Source organism: Pithys albifrons, chromosome 6, assembly GCF_047495875.1.
Source record: "Pithys albifrons albifrons isolate INPA30051 chromosome 6, PitAlb_v1, whole genome shotgun sequence".
Classification (NCBI taxonomy): Eukaryota; Metazoa; Chordata; class Aves; order Passeriformes; family Thamnophilidae; genus Pithys; species Pithys albifrons.
The window spans coordinates 22,887,316-22,914,611 of NC_092463.1; the positions used below are offsets into that span (position 1 = coordinate 22,887,316).

Below are 27,296 nucleotides of genomic sequence, written 5' to 3' on the forward strand. Positions count from 1 at the left end.
TCAAGTGCTCAGTGCTGCTGCCACCTGCCCACAATACAGCTTTCCTAGTCTGTTTCATGATCATAGGCTTATGCCTATTTCCAACCTAAATGATTCCATGAATCTGTGAGGCACAATGAAACACTCTCCAAATACTCTTATTGAACTACATATAGAGAATAAAAAGTGAGTCAGCCTAAGAGACATACAACTTCTTTCTTCTCCGATGTTGGGAAGTCAGTACTTTACAATAACTTTTAGCTTCCTCCTAGGTGAATTTAAAACTTATTCTGTATTTACTGAGGAAGGCCAGAAGAATCAATAAAAGCCTTGGCTTTCTAGAGGTGATCATCTCACCAATCATTCCTTCTCTGTTCTGCGTTAAGGGCTTAGATAAGAAGGTTTTGTTTTTGTCTTCCTTCTTAATGGATAGGCTTCTTAATTAGGATGGGGGAAAAATGACTGCAATTTTGCTGTGGCAAATTAAAATGAAAATGAGGTAGCAAAGAGCAGGGTCTGGAGGGAGGGGAGGTGATCAGAGACAGCTATTGATTTTGAAATGATGGAGGAGGAAAAAGAGAGCACAGAGCCTAGAGAGGAGACTCATCTTTCAAATCACTGTTCTTGCTTAAACCAATCAGTCCAGGCAGAGGTGTTGGTTGTTGCTGAAGCTTCAGACTTAGCTTTGTTTCCAGAGAGAATTTAAATTTTGGAAAGACTTGCTAGTTCATGATGGGATGGCTTCTTGCACATTTGAGATTGTGGAATTAGGAATCATGGAATAGAGCTGAAAAAAGGAAACCTGTGGAGTGGAACATCAAGACATTTTAGCAGAAGTGGTAACAGAAAAATGTTTGGAAACAGTTTCTTCCAAGGACAAAGAAAAAGTGTGACTGGTCACAGCCTAGGCAAGCAGAGGAATGGGAACAAACATCCACTGAATATGGCACAAGCAGCAAAATCTAACACACTCTCACTACCAGGTGTTGAGTAGCATGTCCCATCATTTCTAGAGCAGACAGAACTGATTTGGCATTGTCTTACCTTGTTCCAGTGTCTAAGATAGCTGAGGTACAGCTTTCTGCCACTCCAGTCAGCACATTCATTTTCACTGTTCTTTTCCCCCTTGGCTTTTCAGACAGCATTCCCCTAAGATTAGAGTCAGATGTTAGCCTGACCTTTTGTCAGATATAACCAGTGTCTGGAAAGACTGTCAGAGAGCTGCACCAATCTTGTGATGACTGGTTTGAGTTGTCAGCTTGTTCTCATTGTTATGATGAAACCTGACTTTGCAGAAGTGCTGATTGTCGGGTGTCTATGACAGGTGGGGAGGATTTTAGCCACGCTACTGCAAATAATCTGCAGCCATTCTAAACCCTGATGAATGCTGTACACAAATAAGCCCCTTTTCAGTTCAGATAGCTGAAAACACACCTCAGATCCTTCTAAAGCAAGGCTTTTGTTCCACATTGTAGGAGACCTGTCTTCTCTTGTTCTCAATGATACTGCTCCATCAAATCCTCATCACAATGCTGGTGACAAACTGGCAGCTCTTTTGCTTCTGGCATAGTGTGTGCCTTAGCACATCTTCTGTGAGGATCTGCTCTGTGATCTTCCCAGGCACAAAGGTGAGGCTCACTGGTCTGTAGTCCCCAGACCTGACCTGTCAAATATGAGTGTAGGGATATGATCACTTCCAAGCTGGTTCCTGACCCACCACTGTAATTATGCTCCAGGACCCACCACTGTAATTATGCTCTGAGTTTGCCATGCTGTTCTGATGGTTCAGCATTTACCTGAGCTGAAAGTGGAACCAGTCTGCAGACATCTCCTGGCTTGCATGGGAGTCTCAAGCACCAAAGTCAGTCTTGCATAGCCTTATTGCTACTACTGTCAAATTCACTAGCGCTTCCTCCCTTCTCCTAGGTCAAAATGATAAGGAAGAAATTAAAGGAAAGAAGGATCTCAGGTGAGCAAGCATAAAGAAGTGAAGATATGGCACGCTCTTTTTGATGCCTGTGGCCTACTCCCCCCTCCCTGTAGCTGCAATCATCACTGCACATCGTTCTGGAACAGCAGAAGAGCTCAATGCTGAAGGCTGCAATCCCTGGCTTCACACATCTTTAATATTCCTTTCCCTGAAGTTCACACAAGAAATGCTGGTTTTGCATGTGACATAGAACCTACTGAGAAACCATGGGTCCCCTCCGGAGCATGACTGTGCAGGTACTCTGTGTCTGATTCTGTGACTGTTATTTTCTGCAGCAGAAAAGTGGAAGAGAGAGAAACATTAGTCACACACATGCTTAATTGAGATCAAATAGCCAAGGTCAGTGCTCAGCCAAGAATAGACAGCAGAAGCCTCCTGTGATATATTTTTGTGATGAGAGGTCCATAGCACACAGACTGATCTATTATTGGGTTTCACTATGAAAAATTTAACTATGTCCTGGAATATGCTCAAATCTATTTTGCATAATTTCCTTGCTTTTTCATTTAAAAATATCTTTCCAATGAGACCTCATGACCATGTAAATTAGCAAGTCTGTGCTGTGTGGAGAGATTGCTTCACCTTCACTAAAGTGCAGCTATTTGTTCTTTTGCCAGTCCTCTGCAAGATGACAATACTGTTTGTCACTGTCTAGAATGCTTTTCTGTGTTTTAAACTAAAAATCCTTAAAGGGAAAAGATGAGTACTCAAAGGAAGATGCTGCAATGGGCACATGGGTCAGGAGAAGCATTGGACCTTTGCCTCGAGCTGTGTTCTGCATGTCTGCAATGTTCCAGTGCAGCAGAAGTGACATGTGGACCTACCTGCTGATCTACAGCACCTCTCTGGACCTTCAGCCTACAGGACCAGCATGACCATCTACTTGGTTTGTTCTTTCTAGCTTTTGCATATGGGTCTGTGCAGGATGCATCAGTGTTCCTCCCCAAACCAAGCATTTCTGAATATTTTTAGGCCTTAAAGCCTTTCCTCCTTCAAGTTTTCCCCACAGACCACAAAGCAACCATGTCCCCAAACCTCTAACTGAGAACACTGGAGAGATACAACTTACGTGGCTTCTGAGCACGAGAAAGTTGATGAAAGAATGCAGTAAGGTTCTGAAGACGAAAGGTAGAGGTCTCTGAGGAACACGCCTTAGCTCCTGTGGTACCTGAAAGATGCAGCTGTGCTTTGCCAGAAGCTACAGCACAGGACATGTCCTGATCCAACTGAGTCAGAGCACTAACAGCAAGTGTGAACACATTAGGTGCAAGGAGGCTTTATGCTCTGGTGCGCCTTTGTCTTCTCTCTGTCCTTGGAGCCTTGCAGTACCTGCTGCTGGTGAGCTCCAAGCTCTGGATGCTCTAGGGCTGGGGTTGTTCATGGTGATGCTCCTAGAGCACCTCTTGCAGCACAGGTGTGAGGTCCTGCAACAGACAGCTCCCTGCACACACACAGTTCGTGCCTAAGGACTGACAACTGGCTCACACTTCGCTGGTCCTGAGGACACTAAATGGACATATAGTGCAAGAACCATACTGTGCCATAGTAATTCAAAGCACAGTCCTCTTGTCTTTGCACTGCAGCAACCACCAGCATAGGGGGTACCCAGACAGCGTCCTCCTTCTACTGAAAGGTGGAGTGTGCAGAAATCACTCCATATCCCACTGTCTACCATTCTTCCGGTTTGGAAGACAGGGCAGCACGGTCCTCACCCAGTTCTCAAAAGAGGAAGAGAGAGTTTGGGGTTTTTAGAGGAAGACACAAACACTATTGCCTGGAAGCCTGGCATCTGTCCAGGAGAGGAGTGCAGTCGCCATGGTGATTCTTTGCCTCATTTAACTGCAAAGTAACCTCTAGTGGTTATATGCAGCCATTCCTGGCACAACAATTCCCTGCCCACCACCCACACACACAACATATCCCTGCTGGGCAAACCCGTTGCCCATGGATGATACACAGCATGTGTGGGCTGAGCAATATACATTCCCTCAGCTCTCTCCCACTATCACCTATGTTGCTAGTTAACCAGCCAGGCTTACAGTCCCTGTTCCTACAACTATAGGTACCTCTGCTGCACAGGCATAAGGTGATCTGCAAGCACAAGATCAATACATGCTTAGCCAGCAATCAAAAGACCTGTCTCCCTGTCTTGCCCAGCCTTGCCACCACACCTGCCTACACCTCTTGTATAGTTTATTCTTAGATGCATTTTGTTTTCATGCTGTGGCATGAACAAGGAATAAATTCAGCTCTTTCTCATTCATTTTACTCTGTTTCTGCCTCTGAGGAAAAAAATATCCCTGAGAAGCAGATCTATAAGGAGAAGCCTGGGTGCCTCTCTGCAGAGCCAACTCATGGGAAGCTGGTGTTCAGATTGGTGCTCCTGACTGGACCCTGCTGCTCATATTTCTTGGTAGGGAACTATAGGAAATCAATCTCAATTCAGTTTTTTCTCATAGTATCCTGTGGGTCCCTGCAGGAGGGCTCGGTCCTTTGGTGATAGTAGGGAAACAGAAGTCCAGAACAGCAGTGATTGATTTTATAGTGTAGCAGGACCATGGCTGATAGGAACCACACAGAGTTCCTCACTCTGCTACACAACAGCCAGGTATCATCTCATCTCATATCATAAGATGAAATGTGGCTCCCACTTACACAACCAGACACAGCCTAAACACCTCTCCCAGTCTACCTCTGCCAAATCAGGTTCCCTCAGCATTTCCAGAAAGTGCTGGTATGATTAGAGCTTGGGCAGTGTCACTAGGGTGGGCACAGACCTCCCCTCAGCCAGGTGGCAGGTAGAAACTCCTGAGCTATATGTACATGACAGCTCCAGCTAACAGGGCCTATAGAAGCCAGCAGGCATAGACTTGGAAGCCTCAAGTTCTCATATTGCATTGTGCAAGAGCCCTTTTCTACCTTGTGCTGCGGTGAGTTTTAACAAGCATGTAGCAAATGCACACAGTCAAGGATGGCTTATCACTGAGGATGACAGTCACCTGAGTCTGACAGGGTTGCTAACAGCCAAGACCCACTTGTTTCTGTTATATAGCTTGTGTGCTCTATGCATGTGGCCTACAAAATGCTACTAGAAGTGCTTCAGGCAAAACATCTCCTTTAGGGAACTAGCATGGATGCTGCCCATATCCTCTTGCATCCATGTTCCTCTTTGTAAACCTTTCAAGCCCACCTTGCTGACTTCAGCTCTCTTTCTCTTGAGGTCCCCTACCCCCCCTAAAAGCATGTTGATATCACCATCCTCAAGCCTGAATGCCCTAATCTGAGTTTGATCCAGCTAATACCACCAGCCATCTGGTTGCGTACATGTGTGAGGAGAAAACTGAAGTGAGTTTTCACCACTGAGCTGCCCAGTAGCTCTGGACAAGGCAGCACCAGTTCTCCTAGGACTGGTCAGGGTTGCATTTCTCATCCTCCTCTATCTCCAGCGAGTGATGGTTCCGTTTCCCACCCTTACTACCCTCTCACCCCATCCCATCATTGCTACCTGTACACCTGGCTGTGGCTGAGCTCAGGTGCCTCCAGGGGCATTGGCCCTGCTTTTAGCCCTCCAGAGGAGGTGGGACCCACGCAGAGTCCACACTGCTTGCAGAGCCCACAGCCAACACAGCTGGGGTTGCTCCAGCCCAGAGAAAGCTTCTAATGCCTGAGCACACACTTCCCTCTTATGGCCATGCCCGATATAGCAATCACTCAAGCCTGAAGCATCTTGGCTTGGAGATGTGATTTTCCTGTGAATATTGACATTTCCCATAGTTGCCTCTTACCCTTGCTGGACACAGACATCTCTCCCCTGCTTGAGACTTGGGGCTCAAGCACAGAGCCACCCTGTTGCCCTGTTTGCTTGATGCTGATCGACACATGCACACTGTGAGCCATGTGAGTGGAAAAGACAGCAAGAGCACTCAGTTCTGCCTGCAGTGTCCCAGCGTCTCTCTGATGGAAGCCCAAGTATCCATCCTTGGTCCTGGGATAGATTTCCCCTCTGGTGGGGAACAGCTTTTAACAACTTTCCTCTTCTCAACTTAAGCATGGCTTTTATTTACTTTGGATTTGAAGGGAACCCTTTTAACTACCTAGCAATGGGTAGTTAAGGGCTCTGTTCAATACCTCCCTCCCTTGCCCCATTTTACTTTATGGCAAAGCCTTTCTACTTTTTATCCAGATAATAATATCCTTGCCAAAAGAAGAGGGAGCAGCCTTCTGTTTTCCTGTATTGACCTTTTCCTCTGGACTGAGCTTTAGGTAGCTTCTTCTTTCTGTGCTCCTATCACCCCTAATACCAGGTTTTGTAATTCAGAAGCAGTTTGCTGCACAGATGGAATAGTTTCCCCTTAAGTCTAATCTATGGCCACCTTTCTTCAGCCACCAAGTCAGTTCAGCTCACTTCACCAGCCTGAAAGAAAACTAGTCAATTTTCCATGGATAATTTTCTGTTGGATGAGTTGAACTGACTCACTCTGAAGGTAGAAAGTTGACCACAAAAAAAAAAAAGCTCCTTTAGCCATGACTTTTGTCAACTTGTCAATCTTCTTCCTTCACCCATTTTTTCTCAAGAAGAGATGTAGGAGAATGAGAACCCGCAAAACTGCTTGATACTGGAAAGGAGACAAACTGCTCCTTTCTTCTTTCTCCAAGCTAAGGTTTTGTCACTACTCAGGTGCTTGTGTACTGTCTTCACCGTCTTTCCCCTTCTCTATACTATACTGTCTTCTCATGTGCTACCTTTGAAATAGCATTAGTAAAGGATGAGATGAAAACTATCAACAGACACATTTTCAAGGCAACACGGTTTTTTGTTCTGTTCTTCTCACAGGGACACATGAATAAGGAAGTGCCTGTGCAATCTCCTGCAGTAACAACAGCATTGTCAGAAGCAGCAGCAGCAGCATTTGTGTTGCCCCTGAAGTCAGCCATAGTAGCCTGATCATGCTCTGCTGGGCTCTAGGCCCTTTACCAGAGTTTCTCAGAGCACTCTGCAGTCATTGATAAAGTGAGACCGTGTCTGCTCTAAACCTGTTTGCCACGGTTCCGATGGGAAAGGGGTAATTCCATAGTGCCAACAGGTAGGTCCAGATCCTCAAAAGTATTTAAGTACCTAAAAAGACGTTAGGAATTAAAATTCCATGGGACTCTAGGACCTAATGAGGATGTAGCTATATTGGTATTCAATGTTTTTGCTGATATAGCTGATGGTGCTTGGTAAAGTTCTGCTCAAAAAAGAGCCTCGTTCTGCTGACTTAAGCTGCCTGCACACAAGGAGGGCTTCACTGCTACAACTCTGCTGCTACAGCGATATCACACGCATTTACATGTAAATTAGGACTTTGTTTATACCGCACAGATGCAGCCTTTCAGTTCATCCTGAGTGGGGGGAAGGGAGGGCGGGGAGGGTAATGGTCTCACCACTCTCATTTTATGGACTAAGAAGACCAGGCACAAACAAACTGAACTCATTGGCTCAATATCACTCAAGGTGGGTGTCAAAAAAGGCAGAGATTCTAATCGTAGTTTTCAGCTGAAGCACTTTTTCATTGCTAAAGACAGGGAGACAAGTGAGATCTTGATCATAATTACAGCCAAAGGACTTTTTTCACTGCTACAGACAGGGAGACAAGTGAGTCAATAAATAGTAGCCTTTACACGTCAACTGTATGAGGTCAAATCACCCATGCACTGAGGTGAAGGGGTCAGGAATGAGCGCATCAGGCAGCACTGAGCCTGAAGGAGGGAGACCTATTTATATGCACGAGGTACTGTCAGAAAGTAACTGAACATGAGACAACGTTTCTACTGTGCTGCTTCTCCACTCTTCCCCCTGAATGGCCATAGGCACCGGTGACAATGAATGTCCGTAGAGGGTGGACATGAAAGCTGAAGCAGCACGGGTGATCAACAACACATCACAGGACCCAACACAGGTTCAGAAACTACAGAGGTTACCTCTACAGAGGCCACCTTGTTTCCAACTGCCGCTCCACTGAGTGCACCTCCATTCTGCCCGTACTCCGGTGTCTTGACATCAGACTCTGTCAGGTCGTATTTCCATTTACAAAAACCAGCACAAGCCAAGAATAATAAAATAACTGATCACATCTCAGCTATTCATTCCCAAATACACCTCTCCTGCTCTACTAAACTATGTATCTGACATGGATATAGGGAGAATTGCATGATAGGACCAAACCCATCATGTTTGCTAGGAAGCTTCACTCGTACCAGCTTCCCTCAGTGGCAATACAATGGTTCCTGAGGCTACAGCCTTTCTTGGCTCCACAGTGACAGTAAGGGATCTGGAAAAGACAAAATACCCACACAGACTCCAGAAAAAGCAGGCGGTGTCATGGGTTGGGTGAAACATAATGAAAGCAGGTGGATGTTACTGCTGGCCTTAAGCTGGCTCTAAGATACAGTCTGGTTCCATTGCAGAGAAACTGCAGTCTCCATACCAAAACACTGCACAAGTCACTGCCCAAAGGAGAGGCAAACATCCAGAAATTTGAACTGGGAAGGATGGGAACAGACATGACTTTCTGAATGCTGTTTTGTACAGGAGTCCTGGGGGCAGGGTACATGAGAAACAGCAGATAAAGCACAGAAAATAAGGCTCCAAACAAAACTACGACAATCTTGGTAGTCAATCCTGAGTAAAGCCCAGAGAAAAACAGCTCTTTGGTACTGGTTGGAAGAAGGTATGGTGGTGCATGCCCTCTTCCTCCCCACCTCTGGTCTTGCTCATTAGGCCACAGCCTTGACAAACAACACCAGGACTGATCCCCTCTTGAGCTTATCAGAAACACTCCTAGGAACTTACACTGTCTAATGAGCTCCTGTTTTTCAACTAACAGCCTTGGAAACTTCTTCTTCTTGCCTGAATAACAAGTGAAACAACATTTTTGTTATCAAACTTTCACAGAAAAGTCTGTTAAAAAAAATAACCCAAATTGAGGCCAGGATGGAAAAACAACTATGACTAAAGCCAACTCTCTTGTGACCCTATAAACAGCAGTCCTAAATGAGATCCTTTGAGCTCTTTGGGACTGCAGGGGGCTGTGACCAGCAATCTCCCAGTGACTGGGATGTCTCTCAGGGCTCACAAACTCTCAAGTCTGCTACACTTGGAGGACTGTGGCCAAATGCCAGTGACGGAGCCTTGGTTGATACCTCTGTTCCTGGAAGCTCAACCCTTTGTCCAATGAGAAGATGCAAAGGCATCCAACATAAGTACTTCACTGGATTTGACAGGAATTTTTCACAGGTGTATAACTTGTACATACTCCATCACATTTGTGTGTGTGCAAGCGTGAATACACTATAGCAAATGTGCTATGAATGTTGTTCTCCTGGATTCTTAAGTACTTGAGATTCATAGGTTAGTCCTGCGAGTTACTGTTGTTCTATAGAAAATTCTATAGACTCTTTTGTTAAATTCTTTAAATTAAGCTACCAATTGAGTGCTGTTAAGTGCTGTCAAACCCTTCAGGCTTAAACTGTTGGTCAAGTCTGGAGCTAAGTTTGGCAAGGGAGTGACTCTGAACCTTGTGACTCAACAGGAGGGTCTGTCTTATTTGGTTTTTTTATCTTTATCCTTTCCTATTCTAACCCTTTTACCATCCCCAGCCTCCACATGGATAATTTTTTGCTGATTTTAAGTTTAGATTGATATTTAGGTCTTAGTCTGATTTTTCTCTGTGTGCTTTAACCATCTAGTTAGTCATAGAGTGAACCTTGCCAATGAGCTTTGTATTATTTAATATTAAACCTGCTTTTGCCAATACTTTTGCCAGTGATTCCTTGAGTGACCGAAAACACCCTGTTGCAACAGAAAGCTGGAGCCATGAGCAAGGAAATAGTCCCCTGCTGCTTGATTCCCTTACACCATTAGAAACATAACCTTATATATATTTTGTAAATATTTTTTTAAAAAGGTAAATACAGTTAATTGCTTCTCTCCTAACTGAAGGATTAAATTTTTGGCTACTAATATGTATGTATAAAAAAATAACAACAGCAGGGGGTAAAATTGGCCTGTTGTTAATCCCCTCTGCCACACTGGATGCCCTCACATGCCCTGTTCTGCCAGCCAACACCCTGATCCTAAGAGATATCATCCCATACCCTCTTACATCTCTGTTTTCTTGTGGCTCACCAGACCCATATTCATACACATCTTTCATTTCCTGGTATATCCTCTCTGACCTCTTGCATCTCCAATTACAAACCTCCCATCCTGAATCCTTTCCCATTTCACCACAAAAACATTATGCAAATCTGGTTGGCTAGCCTGGTTTCTCCAGGCAAACAGACCGAATGGCAAACTGTTCACTGTGTTTACAAATTCTGGTCCAAATCAGTGCCAAAAGACAGGTCCAGTCAAGGCTTCATAGCCAAAAGAAAAAAAAAAAAAAGAAAAAAAAAGAGGGGAAAATAGTCTGAACAGAGTCTTTTTAGTATTATATAGCTTTGGAGGTTAAAAAATTTCCAGAATAGTATTACTTTCCAAGCCAGTGAAACGACAGCTGTGGTGAGCCCAGAACTGTACCACTCACAGCATCAAGTGTTAGGACAGAGAGGATCAATCCTGGAGCAGAAGCGCAATTCTCAGCTCAGCTAAATTTGAAACAACCAACTCCATTGTTTAGAAAGATGTACCCACCTCCCATTGCCTCCACCAGAAGGAAGCAATCTGCTGTGGGCACAGGTGGTTTAACCTATTTATAACAATATGCTGAGAACAAATCTGGTCATCCCTACACTAGGCTAGCCAACCTTCCAAGCAGGACCTCTTCATTGTTCCATGAAGTTTACCTAGGGACTTGCCAATTTTCCTGAGCATCTTCATAACCATCAACTTTTTCCAGGCTATGAGGTCCCCAGAGACCTTTCCACATTTTGCTCATTTTTCTCCTATGCTTCAGACTGTTCTGGGAGAGAGGGAACAGGCTACGTTCTTTAGGTGCATTCTGCCATTCAGACCCAAGCTGAAAACCATTCACTGCTCCCCTGGAGACATTTCCCAGGGCAGTTCCTGCAGTTTTGGTGCTAGGTTGCTGTAACCATGGCAGAAAAACAGGAAACAGTAAGAACACTCACTTCACAGCACCACATTGGCCTGCCCAAACTGCAGCCTTTTCAGCTACACCTTTAGCATGAATTTTGTGCTTCCTTCAGCCTGCACCTGGAGGCTGAAAATGAAGAAGAGGAAATGTATCTGATGAATATAGACTGATCCTTCTCAGAGCAGCCTGCCTGCTCTTAACTGCCTTGAATGCAGTGGCTGAGCTGGTGCTTATTCTGTTTCTGAATTGCAAAAATAAAAGCTTAGGTTTATTTCTGACTACAGCTGTCTTGCAACCTTCTATCAAGACTCTGCATAGCTAGCATCATTCACACACTCAGTTTTGTGTCAGTTTTCAGTTCTCTCCTTTCTCAAAGGAAATTCTTCCCCTCAATCACACCTCTGATGCATTCTAATGATCAGTGCAGAAAGCCCTTGTTCTCTCTGTTTGGGATCTTGGAGTGGAATATTTTTCTGCTACGCTTCTCTGTCCCAGTGGCTACCCAATTAGTCCTTCCTAAACTTGCCCTTCTTCTGTCTCCAAACTTCACAACTCTCCTCTGTGATTCCTAACCCTACAGAGAGTTAGAATACTAGTCATTGACTCATGTCAGTGATATAAGCTCTCTGTTGACATAAGCCTGCTGTGCAGCAATCCCTGTCTGTCTTGACTTCTTACCTATGGTCTACTCTTCCTTTGACTCATCAGTTTTTTTGATACAGTCTTCTGCTTCATTCAGTTGGCAGAGTAAGCCAGTTTGTTCTGCCAGCTCATAGGAATAGTATCTTTCAGACCTGAAAGGAAAGTTAAAACTGGGATTTGCTGTCCCGATTTTGTTTGGCTTCTCAACTTTGTAACTGATAGGCCAAAGGCAAAAACTACAGCCACTTGTGTACACAGGTGTCTTGTGCATCAGCTGAAGCTGTATCAGAGTTGCTCACAGGTGTGACTCCAGGAGCTCTGTGAGATGTGCTTGGTGTTGCTTGTGGCAGTAGGTGTGCTCTGGGATGGCATCCCCATGGTGGGACTTGTCTCCATGAATGTCCTGGGCTCATCTGTCACTGCAGCCCCAGGGTGAGCATGGCCTTCCCTGTCCCCTGCCCTGTGCCAGCAGGGACAGATGCCGCTCAAACACCAGGCTATGCTGGCCCCATGCTCAGGGCAGGGTGGTCCTGGCAACACGATTAGGTCTTGTGTGCAGGGGAGGCAGCAGCTGCTGTGTCAGACTGCACAGTCCCACACGAGTTAACCGAGTGGGTCTCTTAATGTTATTCATGTTTCCTAAACCAAAAGTGAAACCATCACATTGTAAGAGTTCAGGTTAGTTGTGTCCAAGGACAGATGAAGTGACAAGTATGCAGACATCTACATGTGAAAAGGGTTTGTGCTGTAATTGTACAGATAATGGGGCACTGAGATCCAGTGCCTGACAGGTGAAGCAGCTTATCCTCTCTAGCAGTAAGACATTAGCAGATGAAACTCCTCCCTGCACAGGTGAGCAGGGAATGGAGGATGACGACCCACATGTGCCCTGTGAGGGTAGACTAGCAGACCATCTGCACTCCGCAGCACAAACTAGTCAGTATAATTCAATCTGTTCTATTCAAAGGGAGAGGAGACAGCAGGAAAATACCTACAGCCAACTATGGCAATGGGGGGGGAAAATCCTTCAAAAAGTTTTACAGTATGTGGTCCCCTAGCACACTTCTCTCTGTTGACTCACTCATTTATTACATTTGTTAATTTCCTCATTGATTACTGCAACTCAGCAAAAGCCCAACCCTGCTTACCCACTAAAAAAGCAGCAGGAGGGGTCCCTGTGCCTCTTCCGCACCTGTGCTCCCAACTGCACCCATACCGAAGCCACTCCACCTGTGCAAGCACCCAAGCACTGAACAGGAGTGTTCACTGCTCTGATCCCTGTATCTTTCCTAGAGACACCAATCTCCCCCAGGGTCCCATCCTGCAACACAGCCCATCCCATCTTAGCTGATGGCTCTGTCTCACTCCACACCGAAACCAAGTGAAGAACACGTGCTGCTCAAGCAAGTCCATACCTGCTTCAGTGCTAGTCAAGGTACAGGAGTGGCCACAGACAGCAAGAAAAGGAACAAGGTCTCACACTCAGCTTGCACGTTACCCCTGAGGCTGTGTTTGTACCCCTCATTACAAAAAGCCCTCTTGCCCAAGGGTGACACAGAGGTATGAAGCATAATGGACACATACTGCTGCTTACAAATAGGTTGAAGCCAGGCTGGGAAGCTTTCCCATCTTTCTGAGGGAATAAAAATTCCTGTCTTGCACAGAAGCTAATTCACTTGTTTAGGACTCCATGTTCATAACAAATTTACAATGAGATCCATGACAGAGGTTTCCAAGATATAATACAGAAAAATAAGCATCAATAGAAGAAAATCAGAGAGGTAATGATGAGCCCATTCTCTCAAATTCATCTGCTTAAACCTGCTAACTCTCCATTCTGCTTTTTCCTGATTGCAAGGACTAAGAAACACCACAGCCCTTCCCTCTCAATTATGTCGGAGAAATCAAAGTTCACACTCTTCCATGTTTTCAGTGTGTGATTAAACATGTCAGGCTATTTCCATTCTGCCAATTAACATTGCTTCAGCTCGGGAACCCCTCCCCACTCCCTTCCCAAGATGCACACAAGTGTTTAATAGCATACAAACCCAGGTGCCCTGTGGTTTGCAGAGCACCTTCCTTCTGGCCTTGTCTGTGTGGTGTTTGGACACCCAAACTTTATTGAGGTTGGTAACACCCACCCCCGAACTAAACACAGCATTTAATTTACCTGGTCTTTGAACAAAGTACGTATTTCCAAATCCTGCCAGAAAGCACATTTGTACACAAATCTGGGCTGGTTTTTCAACAGAGCCGTGGGCAGAGAGAACAGATGGGCAGCTCCAGCTGCCAGGGACCATACAACTCAGCAGCGTGACCAGCCTCACTGCAGTCTTCAGCCCGAATATAAATCCTACGGGATAAAGCTCTGCCCGGTTCTTGTCTGCAGGATTCCCTACCAGTGCCTTCCCTATCCTGGTGGACTCCGAGTTGCTGGGAAGGGCATTACAGAAACTACGTCTGACCTCCCTTAAAGGCTATTTGGAGCTCTCACCCGGGGCTCTCCGTCCGCTCCAACGGGTGATTTCAAGAGGACACAGCCCGAGGCGTGCTGGGGCATCCCCAGGCTCCCCCATCCGCTCCTTCCACACTGAGCAGCTCCAGGACCCCCCCCGGCTCTGTCCCGCTCCAGCCCCGGGGCAAGGCGAAGGGAGCGGCGCGTGGGAGAAACGCCACGGGAGCTGCGAGACGGGGGAGTGCCAAGCGGTGCCATGTCACTCCTACAGCCGTCCCTGTGCCACTCCTATAGCTATCTCTGGGGCACTGCTACAGCTATCCCTGGGCCACTCCCTATAACTATCCCCGTCCCTACAGCTATAGCCGTCCCACTTCCTAAAGCTGTCCCTGTGCCACTCCTATAGTTATCCCTGTCCCACTCCCTATAACTGTCCCTGTCCCTACAGCTATAACCGTCCCACTGCTATAGCTATAGCTATCCCTGTGCCACTCCTATAGCCACCCCCGTCCCTCCCCACGCCCCACACGCCTCTGGGCCGCGCAGCCGCCTCTGGCGCCCCTTCCCGGCCCAGCGCCCGCCCATTGGCTGCCGCCTCAGCCCCCGCCCCGCTACTCCCTTCGCCATTGGACAGGTCCCGCTTCTCGCACGCGCCCCTCCCTCCTCCTTGCGCTGTGATTGGCTGTCTCGTCCCTTCGCTTCGTTCCCGGTCCTATCTCTTCCAAGTGATTGGACAATGTTCACCTCCTGGCCCCGCCTCCCGGCAGCGTTCCGCTCTGCGATTGGGTGAACCTCTCCCTTCGCGGTGCTCCCCGCCCACGCGGGGGCCGTGCGGAGCTCTCATTGGCCGCCCGCCGCCCTCCTCGCACGCGCGCCGGCGCGCCCTGGCGGGGCCTGTCCCCGCGCGTGACGTCCGTGCGGGCCATTGGGGGAGCGGCGCTTCCGGTGCTGGGCCGGGCCGGACCGGGCTGTGCTGAGCGGGGCCGATCGGAGCGGGCGTGGCGGGGCCGGCGCGATGGAGCGGCCCGAGCGGCCCCGCGCCAACGGATGCGGCGCCCACGGCGCGCTCCGCAACGGCTTCGTGCGTGGCCCGCCCGGCACGCAGGTGTGCGCGGGGGGACGCGGCGGCGGGGCCCGGGCAGCCACCGAGCTGCGGCGTGGCCGTGCGGGACGGCGGCAGAGCCGGGCCGGGCTGTCCCGCCGGCCGCGCCTGGGGAGGGCGGGCAGTGCCGGGCGGTGCGCGCTCCCCGGGGTTGCGGGTGCGTGTGAGATGAGTGGCTCTCGATTCGCGGCCGTAACTTTGCTGCGAGGCTTCTGTTCGCGGCAGGGCTTTGAACTTAAACCTCGCTATCACACAGTAGGTCCGTGCTTTGGAGGGGAAGGTTTTAACAGTTCTTCGCTGCTGTTTTGTTATTACAGGTGTGATGCACAGGGCTGTGGGTACGAGTAGCCTTGAGCGGGGTGTTCACTCCGCAGCAGAGCTGGAGGTTGATGCAGCACTTCCCATCCGGCAGTGCTGACACTCTGTATTTGTGCTTTCAGACTTCCAGTTGTTTCTCTGCGGAACACTCCAAGTCTTGTGTTACAGTGTAGGGAACTTCATGGTTCACACGAGGTCAGTCCCAGCAGTATGGAATAGGTTGTTTCCTTGGAAGCTTCTTGAGAAAAACCTTCCTCTGTTGTCATCCCTCCTGTTTCTCAATTTTCCAGCCCTCTGCTGTCCCTTCTGTTTTTTCCAGTGTAGGCTTGTGCAGTCACTTGTGTGAACCACATTGAGAACTGATGCAGGGTAAAACCAAACTTTTTTTTCCCCCGAATTGTCTTTACTTGAGGATAATTACTGCATTTCTTTCCTGATGGATGTTCATAGTCTTGCCCTGGCCCTTCAGAGGTGATAGCACAGTATTGGGAGTGAACAAATGGAGGAGGAGGGTCCAGTAGCTTCTCTGGGCAGCAGTGTTGGCTGCAGCTGGGTCAGGGAGCTGTGCCACTGATAGTCTTGCCATTCAAACAGCAAGCACTGCTGGCTGTGAAACCTTAGATGTAAATCTTTGAGCTAAGACCAAGCATGGTAATGATGAGTGGTCTGTGAGTGTTTTTCCCCACATTGCACTTTCTAAACTGGTCTGGATACAATTGTGTTCTTCTACTTCAGAAGAACAGAAAAGTGGAGTAAGGAAGCTTCTCCCTCAAGGGTTTTGTTCAGCTGTGTTAACTGGAAAACATGGGAGGTGCAGCATTTGAATGGAAAAACCAGAGATGTCAAACTGGGGCAGCTTAGAAACCTTGCTGTTTTATGAGATGTTCTGGTTGGTTGGTAGCTTGTGTGTGATCCTATGCTTGGGTATGTTTTGGAGGCCTGAGGCGTTTGGAATAACTATTTCTAAAGGGAGAGAGTGTTTTCTTGGAGAAATGGTCGCAAAAAATCACAAGAAAACCAAAGTGTAGTGACATTGTCAGAGGATGTAAGAAGACTATAGGAAAGTTTGTTATCTTTCTGGCAACTGCTTGTTAGTCAGAGATTTATAATTAGGAGTCTTACATTCTTTTCTCTACAATTTTATGTGGTCCAGGTTGCTAACTTTTAAAATAAGGGTCTAAATGTTAGAACTGGACTGGAAGAAGTGACTGTTCAGGGGAACTAACCATGTACAGCTTTCTCAAATGGCATCAGTAGTGATAAGCTGTTAAAAGATTTGATTGCTGATGTATCATGGATTTGAGTACTTAATTGGTCTTTTGCCTTCTGAATTTTGACTGTTGGGCCTTTACACAGGAGGAGGGAAACATATTAGTGCTTACTGTGTGTTGAGTATTTGTCTCTGTATGTATATAGAATGTACGTACCTACTATGTACATACCACATGCAGCACTTGGGAATCTGCAGCTGGAGAGGTCACAGAATGCAAAGCAATGAAGTACCAAGAAGGAGGTGGCTTACAGGCAAGACTGCAATTCCTACTTGGCAAAAACCCCAAAAAAGTAAGAATGAGAGAAAGAATGGTGCTTTTGCAAGAAAGCCTATCACAGGATTCGTGAGAGAAGTGAGGCAAGAAGAGATTGAGCTAAAATGATGGGAACAGGAGGGGCAAGAAAAAACATTGGTGTGAAGAAGTATTGCAGTCCCTGACAATTTATCTGGAAAACTCTTGATCTTGTGAGAGGAGAGCTTAGAGACAGGGTAGCAGCCCCAGTAGGGTTTGATAATGCAGGAAAGCTTTACCCATTTTTAACAAGTGAAAAAAGGAGTCCTCTCCTACTTAGGACATATCTGCTGTGGTTACCTGTGTAAGTTTTGGGGGTTTTTATGTTTTGTTTGTTTGTATATGTTCTTATGGGGTTTTTTCTCTAAAAAAAAGGTAAAGATTAAAGCGTTTCCTTATGATGCTCCCTCCACTGAGAGTGGTATTTGACACAGAGTAGGTTCTTTACTTTCTCCAGCATGAACAGAAGAGGGTGAAATTGTTTGCCTTAATTTTTGAAGAGGCTGTATTACTTTATCTCCTTCTGAACTGCTAATCCTACTCTGCTAAGTGGAGAGCTGCCTACTGAGATTGCAGTTACTGACTTGGCTCCCTTGGAGATTAATGAAATATCATCAATGACTGGGAAAGTGACCATTTGAAGTTGGGGTTTCAGCATGCTAAAAAAACCATTCTGTTGAAATGCTAAGATAAGTAACAGCTCTTTCCTTTGCTTTCCTGGAAAGTCTTGGGTTCAAATTACTTTGGTCCTGCTTAAAGTTAATTTAAAGTTAATCTGATTAGAGATTCAAATTCAGTGAGTGCAACAATCTCACTGTGAACACTGTAATTAAAAGAGGTTCAAGAATTGTAAAGCAGTTAAAAATTGTGGAATATTGGAGAAAAGTGACTGATTTCTGACTGTGTACAGTTAGAAAAAATAGTAATCCAAGGATTGGTTTAAAAATGATTTAAAGCTTTGGTATAATAACTGCGCTTTGTAAGATGAAATCCTGACATCTCAAAGGGTATTGTAATGATGTGAGGAAATGAACACAGGCAGGAGAAAGAAAGCAAATTTAAGTAAAAGAACTGTGCAGTTACATTTTCAAGGTGTGCATGATTCTGCTTTTTATGTCCATCTGTTCTGTTGGGGAGTGTTAAGTGAGTTCAGTAGAAAGATGGTATTTATGATCTATCAAGACACTTGTGGGAATAATAAAAAGTGCAGGGAAACAACTTCTTTCTGCAATGCAATTTTGAACTGGAATGTATTTCTCCATAGGTGTGTTTTGCAAATGACTAGTGGTTTTCTAATGCTGCATCTGGAAAGAATTTTCTTGCTTAAAATAGGAGGATTGGGACATATTCAATGGGAGAAGATGCCCTAATTTTCCATGATAACTTATTAGAATCTACCTATTATTGCCAACAGATTTTTAGTAATGTTGTATTTTTCACTCCTTATTTGAGCTTCTCGCCTTAGAATAGTTCTGTTATGCTTCTAGAAGTCAGAGAAGAAATAATCTCAAACTAAAAAAAAAAAGTAGTTGGATTATAGGCTTTAGGTATCGAGTTCTTATTTTCTGTTGTGCCAGGTCTCTCCAAGTTAGTCAGGTAGGAGCTGGCATTGTATAAACAAATTTTAATTTCCCTGATGTTTCTAGAAGGTTTTCAAATGCCTACAGCAACCTCCAGAGCACTTACTGCATGCGTGCCTTTCTGAAAAACAAGGTACTCCTTCTTCAGGAAGACAAGAAATAGTTTGGTTGAGAGGAGTGGGAGGTCAGGGATTTGCATTCCTTTCAAACTGTCCCAAGTCCTAAATTCTAACAGCTATTAAAATGGGCAGCGCAGATATTTTTTTTCTGAAAGCTTTGGTGAGTACATGTAGAAACAGCTTGTGTGGTCCTGTGGTCCTGGCTTGCTCTTGCCAGAGAGAGCAGTTACACTGCTGGGATGCTTCAGGATGCAGGGGAGCTTCATCTTGGATGGAGCTGCATTCAGGATGCTGAACTGACACCACTGTGATTTTTTAGATGCTTTTGCTGGAATTCAGGTTAGTGTAACTTCTTTGGGAGAGCACACTTGGATGACTGCAGATGATACTGGAAATGTTTCTTGCTGCAGTGAGTTGGTGGTAGCAGTGATGTGAATAAGCCCTTGTTTCAGATGAAAGTTAGGATAAGATAAAGATGTAAATAACTGCCCTGTCCACTGGTATGAAAAGGAGTTTTAGTACAGAGTTGTGGTGGTTTTTTCACATTTGCATGCAAATTTAAATGCAAATATTTCTGATTAAAAAAATGATCCCAAAAAACTAAATCTCATTACCTTCTTCATGAAGAAGTGATTGCTCCTCCTTACTCAGCATTTGTGAGCATCTTGCAAACTGTGTCCAGTTTTGAGCTTTCTGGAAAGACTCTGACACAGCCACATCAATCTGTGAATCCAGTGAAGGACCCCCAGGAAATGGAGAGGCTGAGAGATCTGGGTTTGCTCAGCCTTAGGAGCAGAGAAGGCTCATCTAGCTGGCTACAGGACACAGAGGAGATGGGGTCAGACTGCTGGAAGTGTGGCAGTAGTATGAGAGGCAACAGGTGTAATTTGGAAGAATGGGAAATATTGGTTATATATAAGGAAAATCATTTTTCCCATGAGAGTGGTAATATCCTGGAAGAAGTTGCCCAGAGGGCTTGGAAGGAGGAGTTCAAGACGATGTTGGACGTGGCCCTTGGCAACCTTTTGTAATTAGATCTGCTTTGAGCTGGGACTTGGACATGGTGGCCACTGGAAGTCTCTTCTGACTTGGTTAAAGAGATAAACTCATGGGTTGCAGGAGAGTGTCCGGGTTTAGACATTAGTATTGATCCCTGAACCCCTGTAGAAATGTGTACCCTTAGGCTTGTAACATGTACTGAGGCTTGCATCAGACCTGAGGAAAGAAATTACTACTTGTTGCCTCTTGCTTGGCTTTGTGATTGACTGCATTTATTGTGTCAGTAACCTAAAACTGAAGTGAGAAGATTGGCTGACCTAGAAAAGACTGCAACCTTGTTCAGCTGTTTTAATTGATAGAACTCTTTTTTCTGAAAAAATGTATCTGTGCACAAGGATTTTTTTATAATATCAAATTCAGTTGTAAAAAAGTCTAAGCCTTTGTGGAAGCAACAGCTACTCACCGTTTTCCCTGGCTAAATGAATATTTGAGACCACCATATTAAATTAGTAGATGTAGTGCCAGTGTTGTACTTGTTCAGAGTTTGTGTCTCTGTGCTGGTATGAAAACAAATGCCCATGGCAGCTACTGAAGTGACAGGCTTTGTAGGTTTGAGTATGTGCTACTGAGAAGCTGGTTTGGGTGAGGTGTTAAAATCCATGTATTATATTGGGATTGCCATTTCAGATATAACTGGTGATAAGCTTTAAATGCTCTTAAGAAATTGTTTTAAATGTATGCAAGTTCTTTTTTTTTTTACTGTATCTACTCGGACAGTATGTGTCTTGGTTTGAGAGAAGCAACTGCCAACCCCCCCAAGCACAGAGAGAAAAGGCTTCCTCCTAACACCAGGGAAAGGGAAGAAAAGAGAGGGGAAAGAAAAAAACCACTTCAAATGGCATTTATACTAAAACTACATATAATTTTACAGAAAGAAAGAGACAATTAGAAGAGAGTACAAATATACACTCACACAAGTCTACAACAAGTTCCTCACTTCTTAACGAACACACAAACTTTACTGTCTTAACTACATATTACTTAAGAAGAAGCTTATTCTCCAGGGAGACGAACTCAAGCAGAAAGGAGAGACCCAGAACAACACATTTTACTTTCCTGAGGTACCCTGTGAGCCAGTGGTGGGCCTGGTCCTCTCCATCCCCCCTGGGACAGCATCGTGTGTCCTCCCAAGAGGAGGGCTGAGAAGTGAGTGCCTTAACCACTCCCACACTGGTTCCTACTTCCCTGGAGATGATGTCATAATGTGGTATGGAATACAAAATTACTGGCTAGAAGAGGTCAGCTGTTAGCTCAGCCCAGCTCAAGTCAGCTGACAGCTTCGGCCTAATCCAAACTTCAGAGCCCAAATCTAGGCCCACCTAGGTGAACCCATAACGGTATGTCGTGCTGTGTTTTGCTGTCTTAATTATACAGCAGAAACATTGTTTCTCTAAATTTCATGCTTTCAACTTGTTGGGGGGGGGAAAGCTCTATCTGAATTATCTGTTGGCTTCAGTTGCTCTGGATGGAACATAAAACATTGGCCCGTCTTCAGTGAGTTTTCCAGTTTTTTGTATTGCCATCAAAATGAATCCTAGAAAAATAACCACTTCAAATTGAAAAATATAGTCTTGAAGAATACTTGTAGTTGAGAAAGCAGGAGTTGGAAAGTTTGGGAAGTAATGGTGTTTAATGTCCATAAAAATGAGCAGATTCTAAAGCATGTTAGGAATGTTTTCAGAGGTATCTCAGAGTCTGAAGACTGACTTGTTAGGGAACCACTGCAGACCTGTGCTGCCTTTGGAAATCTTTATTATAAAGCATATCAATAATTGAGCATGCAGTTTGGGAGTTCTCTGTCAAAATCCTGCATGTTTAAAATCTGCTGAATGTACTAAATTAAGGCACATACAAGGTTTAAGGTAAAATCTGTTCTCAGCAGGATTCAAATTGTCACCCATGTGTAGGAAGCAAAAAATCCCAGGTTTAGTTGCATCCTTTACGTGCTAAAGGGAAGAAAAAACCCTAAAACCCAAACAACACTTAAACATTATGAAGCTTTACGCTGTTTGTGTGGATGTGGTAAGTGCATCTTAACAAGGGACTTTCGGATTTGTTGGGAGTAGCTCATTGCAAATAAAAAGATTTGATCATACCTGTCAACAAGAACAAATGTCTAATTAGGAATATGTGAGTGTTAAACAAGTTTATCTCCTGTGATTTTTTTTCTTCAAAAGCTTAAAGTGTGATTCAAATCAGGGAATTCTAATTTTGCTAGTAAAAACTTTGGGTTTTTATGCATGCAGCAGTCTGTGGTTTGAAGTGTAAGAGCAAAGCAGTGGAAGGAAAAGGGCTGGAGGTGACAGTAAAATTACCAGAGAATACCAAACAGCTTAGAGCTTCTGGCATTATCACTGCTGTGGTTTCAATTCCCTCAATCCCTTGTAATAAATGTGACTACTTTTGCATCTGGAGGCATGCTCATGGAAGCAGTCCTACACAGTGTGTTTCTGAAAAACAGAAGCTGCAAAGCTGCTGGTAAAATTTCTGCACTATGTGTGGTATGTGGCAATGAGAAGCTGCTAAATTTTAATAAGAATTTAGCGAAGTTTGTTCCATCATAAGTAATCTTTTTAAGGTGCTTAAATGAAATCTGCCAGGGTCATCTGAATTTGTTCTTCCTGGTAGCATGAAATGAAATGGCCTTTTTAATACAGAGTGCTGGGGTTTTCCTGGGGTAGCAGCATAAGCAGTTACCATATTCTTCTCTCTGACTGTGTGCTGTGCATATTGCACTTGGAGCATCTTCTCTCCCTAAAGTACATGAGAGTCCTGTGATAAATGCTGTGTGCCACCTACAACAGCATTTGCAAATGTTCCTGTGTTTAAACATGGCTTTGGTCTTCTCACAAAGAATGTAAATCTACTGGGAAGTGTCCAAAGAAGGACTGTAAAGATGGTGAAGGGCCATGAGGGAGGCTGTATGAGAAGTGGCTGAGGTCGCTTGGTCTGTTCATCCTGGAGAAGACTGAGGGGAGACCTCATTGCAGTCCAGCTTCCCTGTGAGAAAAAGAGGAGGGGCAGGCACTGATCTCTTGTCTGTGGTGACCAGTGCCAGGACCCAAAGGAATGGCCTGAAGTTGTGTCAGGGGAGGTTAAGGCTGGATATTAGGAAAAGATTCTTTCCCCAGAGGGTGGTTGGACACTGGCACAGGCTCCCCAGGGAAGTGGTCACAGCACCCCAAGTCTGCCAGAGTTCAAGAAGCATTTGGACAACTCCCTCAAATAAAAGGTGTAATTCTTGGGTTTGTGCTGTTGGGCCAGGAGTTGGAGTAGATGATCCTTGCAGTCTCTTCCAACTCGGGAAATTCTATGATTATAATCAGACTCTGATGTGTTCTGCTTAGACCAATTGAGTCCTTTCTAGCAGTAGCTGTTTGATGGTGCTGCTGCTCAGGAACTGTTACAATACTGGTTTATGTGACTTGTTTGCCAAAGTGCTTTGGCCAACTCGGGTATTGCCTGTGGCTGATTTGTTGCTGCCTTCTGTAACCAGCTTTGTGGTGCTCTCGGGTGTTTCTCTTGCAGCTGAGTTTTGTCATGTGATGGTGCTCTTCTGTGTACACATGGTCTGGGCAGTACAGGAAACAGAGATGTAGGTGGGCATACATATCCTTTTCTTAACCACATATTTAAGTGAACTCTGACTTTTCTTCGTAGTTTTCCCTTAGCTATGTCGTGTATTGTACTTCAAAGGTCATGGCTCACTTTATTATCATAAGGCTTGTTGACACCATAAAAGTCATAATCTTGCATACCTTTTTTTTTTTCCTCCCCAGTAAAGGAAATTATTCACTAAGCTGTAGCCACCTTCTTTCTTGGTCTCTAGAACTAAGCTTTCTGCACTTTGACACGTGAGCCTTCATTTGGAGGTTAGTGTGTAGATTTGTGAAACATTAGAAAAATGGGCTTGTATCTAAAATACATCTACAAATGTCTCTTCTGTAGTCAATTCTAGAGTGTATTTATAGTCATTGAATGCTGCATGAAGAGTTTGTGGATTACATTCAGAGTATTTCTTTAATTTTTGATTCAACTAGGATAACATAGAGGCTTCTCAGCTTATGTGATAGCAGACATGTGAATATAAGAATTTATAAGCACATTGGTAGAAGAACACTGAGAGGTGAAATTGATTGGAGTATGTGTTGAATTCATACAGGTATTCCTAAAAGGGCCTTTCTTAGTGAGATGTTTGGTTTGACCACATGGAATAACTTGTTTAGTTTTAGTATTTTTTACAAGCACGGGCACCTCTAAAGACCTGGAAAAAATTGCTATGTTTTTATTCTAATTAAATTTGCATATAGTTTTGGGTCTCTTGGGTTTTTTTTTCAGTGGGTACTTTTTGGTATTAGGTAACTTCAGATCCGTAATCTCAGGATGTAGCCTTTCATCTATTCCAGATGAACTTTCAGTTACCTGGAAAAAACATTGAAAGCTTTGATGTCATCTCTATTTATTCTATACTCGGTAATTGGTGAAGTAGTCACTACCAGTTTTTGGATAGGACTCTCTACTGTTAGATAGCCGCTGGTACAGGTGTATAGTGTGCCTGGCTCTGAATAGCTTGGTCTGTCAGTGTGAAAATGCTCAATTCTACTTGTAATTCATCAGGCTGTGAGATTTTAGTGGCTGGGGCTTTGGTGCATGATCTTTCTCAGGTCTGGATGCAATAAAATTGTACGGTTTCATGGACTGGAGCCACAGTGATAAAGTTAAGCATTCCTGAGAATAACAGAGAAGAGGTGGCTGTCACGGTTTTTCCTCTGCAGCATTGGCTCACTGATTTTGTGGTTGTCGTGGTGCTGCTGCTGCCCCTCCTTTCTCTCCCAACAGCCACTGATTTCTTGCTTGCTGAGCCCTGTCGAATGACTTTATGGAGCAGTGCTGTAAAGACTATTATGGTCTAATGAATAACCTTCTGCAAACGATTATGTTTTCAGCCATCAGTTTGCTGTTGGAGGAATGCTGTGCTCATAATCAGATTGGCTTTACTTGTGCAAGCTGGAGGCTGGTGCGGATGGCTCAGAGTGGGAGTGAGTGGGGCAGGGGCAGTTTCTTTGGCTGGCACCATTCATGAAGAAAAAGATGTGTGAACCTTTGGCCTCGACTAAAGCTCTAAATTGCGAGCATCTGAGCTGCAATGTGGTGAGTAACTTAAGCCACCAGGGTACACAGTATGTTTTTAAAACTACTTCAGTATTAAACCTGGCCTCAAAGCAGTGCAAGTTAGTTACCTGCGCCTGCTGTGAGTGCTGCTGATAAAAGAGAAGTTCCTACTGTGTGTTTCGTGTTTTGTTCTGACACTGTGTTTACACACCAGTTGTAAAGTCCCCACAACCAGGGAGACCAAGTCAAGGATTTGCTTTGGTTAAAACTTTTTCTGAATGTCTGTGCCAGCAGAAGGGAAGAGGTAGAAATGACTATCAGGAGGGAACGTGCTGTTGCACTTCATACTTGGTGACTTCGTAGCTATAGCACAATTGTATCCTAAGAGCAGACCCTTAATTCTGAAAAAATTACTTTCAGGATATTAATGACAGACTTGAAATACAGACTTGCTCCAGCACCTGAGGAACAGGTGTCACTTTCCTAATCATGCAGTGTGTGGTGAGGCCAGCAAGTATCTTTATTGATTCATCAGCCATTGCAGAGGTTAGTACGATTCTGCCTTACTTTCTCATAGGATAATATGAATGACATAGGTGAATAACTGGTTTTATTCTGTCTGCTGGTCCACACCCCTCTGTAATTATTTGCCATTGTCCGTTTCAGATGAATTTAGGTTCAACCTGTTCCCAAGGTGTTGACGTTTCTTTGATTAGTACATTTTTAAAAATACATTTCTTTTATATGTATTTTGTTACAGATAGGGCATTCATGTCTTGGAATGTGTTCTTTATACATAGCTGTTCTATTGTAGTGCAGCTATTCTGTAACTTTTAGCAATGCCAATGGCAGTTTGCATCTAATGGCTAGCTTTCTGTGTTTTGGTACATTGACTTATGAGAACTGATATTTAACTTAACTCTTTGAATGAGTAGTCTAGTTAAAACCAGTCCTCCAGTATTAATGTTGGGTGAGCACTTGCCTTGTAGCCATGAAGTTTTTCTGTAGTAGTCATAAACAGGGAGTTGTAGTTGATGATCCTTAAGAGTCCTTTCCAACTTTGCATATTCTGTGAAATGTTACGTATTACAGTAATTGTCGTTGAGATGGGCCTGCTGCATGTATTATACAGCTGGTAAAGCTCTTACCTTCAGGAGATGATATGTAAGTAGCCAGATGACTTTCAGCATGGATTTTATGCAAAAAGCCTTGCTTTGTTCTGTGTGCTGACATATATGCAGTGTTGGGACTATATACAATGACTTTTTTGTCTGTGGTGTCATGTCTGCCTCATGGATGAGTGCAGTGTTTATGTCAGCATCTTTATGCTAGCAGCTACAGAGACACAGAGTATGCTTGTTTTGTTACACTAATACGGGCTTCCAAGCCTGAGAATACGTTGTTTAGATCAATAAAATTATTACTTCCCATTTTGTTTTTCTCTATGGCGAGCCTGGGAAGCATCACTGTTGTGTTATTTGTGACTACCTAGTTCTTGGTGAAGGGAAAGTCAGTTTTTTCATTTTGGTTGGCCTGGATGTAAGCAATGCCCTGTGAGTAGCTTTGGGAGCTAAATAATTAGATCTTAGATTAAACTGTGCTACATTGGCAACTGTGACTTTGGTTGTCTCAACAACTTGGCAACCTCATACATGGAGACTGAGTGTTCTCATCATTGATGGCTGAACAGAGCGGGAAGCGCTTTTTGCTGAGCGGGGGATGTAGAGCCTGTAACTGATCAGAGGCCTGGGGACCACTCGGAAATGCCTGTCTGCCTTTTCTTGCATTAATACCTCAACTGCCTCTATTTAAATTTTTCCTATAGATAAATCATATTGTGCACAATGGAGGATTATACAAAAGGCCTTTCAATGAAGCTTTTGAAGAAACACCAATGCTGGTTGCTGTGCTGACCTACGTAGGCTACGGTGTTCTCACTCTCTTTGGATATCTGCGAGATTTCATGCGGCAGTGGAAGATTGAGAAGTGTCAAAATGCAACAGAAAGAGAAGAACAGAAGGTAACCACTGGGAAATAATGGTCAGTGGGAAGTGATGTTGCTGAGGCTTGAGTGTTTCTTTGGGGAGCAGTGGTGTTCAAAGTTTTCTGCTACTTTCCTTGTCTTCCAAGTGCTCAAATAATATACAAGTACAGCTGTGTCATTAAACAAAATACTGTTTCTTATAGCTGGGTTATTTTTTGGCAGAGCAGTTCCCTCATCTGTTTCACTGCAAAGCTGCATCAACAGTTATATCAACGTCCTGAGAGATGCCCCAGCTGCAGAAACAAGGGCTTGAG

General features: G+C 44.6%; 1 protein-coding gene and 1 long non-coding RNA gene across 3 annotated transcripts in view; one reads left to right on the forward strand and one right to left on the reverse strand.

Moving 5' to 3' along the window:
- Positions 1 to 1,027: 1,027 nt before the first annotated feature.
- LOC139673632 (uncharacterized) lies at positions 1,028 to 2,043 on the reverse strand. The gene is made up of 3 exons (XR_011698163.1): positions 1,776 to 2,043; positions 1,414 to 1,642; positions 1,028 to 1,128 (listed from the first exon to the last, which is right to left on the reverse strand). It is a non-coding gene; the product is annotated as an uncharacterized lncRNA (long non-coding RNA).
- Positions 2,044 to 15,068: 13,025 nt separating this feature from the next.
- Positions 15,069 to 27,296, forward strand: part of SPTLC2 (serine palmitoyltransferase long chain base subunit 2) — a 72,517-nt gene continuing 60,289 nt past the window's right edge. Inside the window, exons 1-2 of one of the 2 annotated variants that reach the window (XM_071557756.1) lie at positions 15,069 to 15,248; positions 26,824 to 27,018. In XM_071557756.1, coding sequence (XP_071413857.1) covers positions 15,159 to 15,248; positions 26,824 to 27,018 — 285 coding nt within the window. In that variant the 5' untranslated portion in view covers positions 15,069 to 15,158. Of the gene's footprint in view, positions 15,249 to 24,895; positions 25,038 to 26,823; positions 27,019 to 27,296 lie in introns of those variants that run through there. The other variant, XM_071557757.1, reaches the window with a different exon arrangement.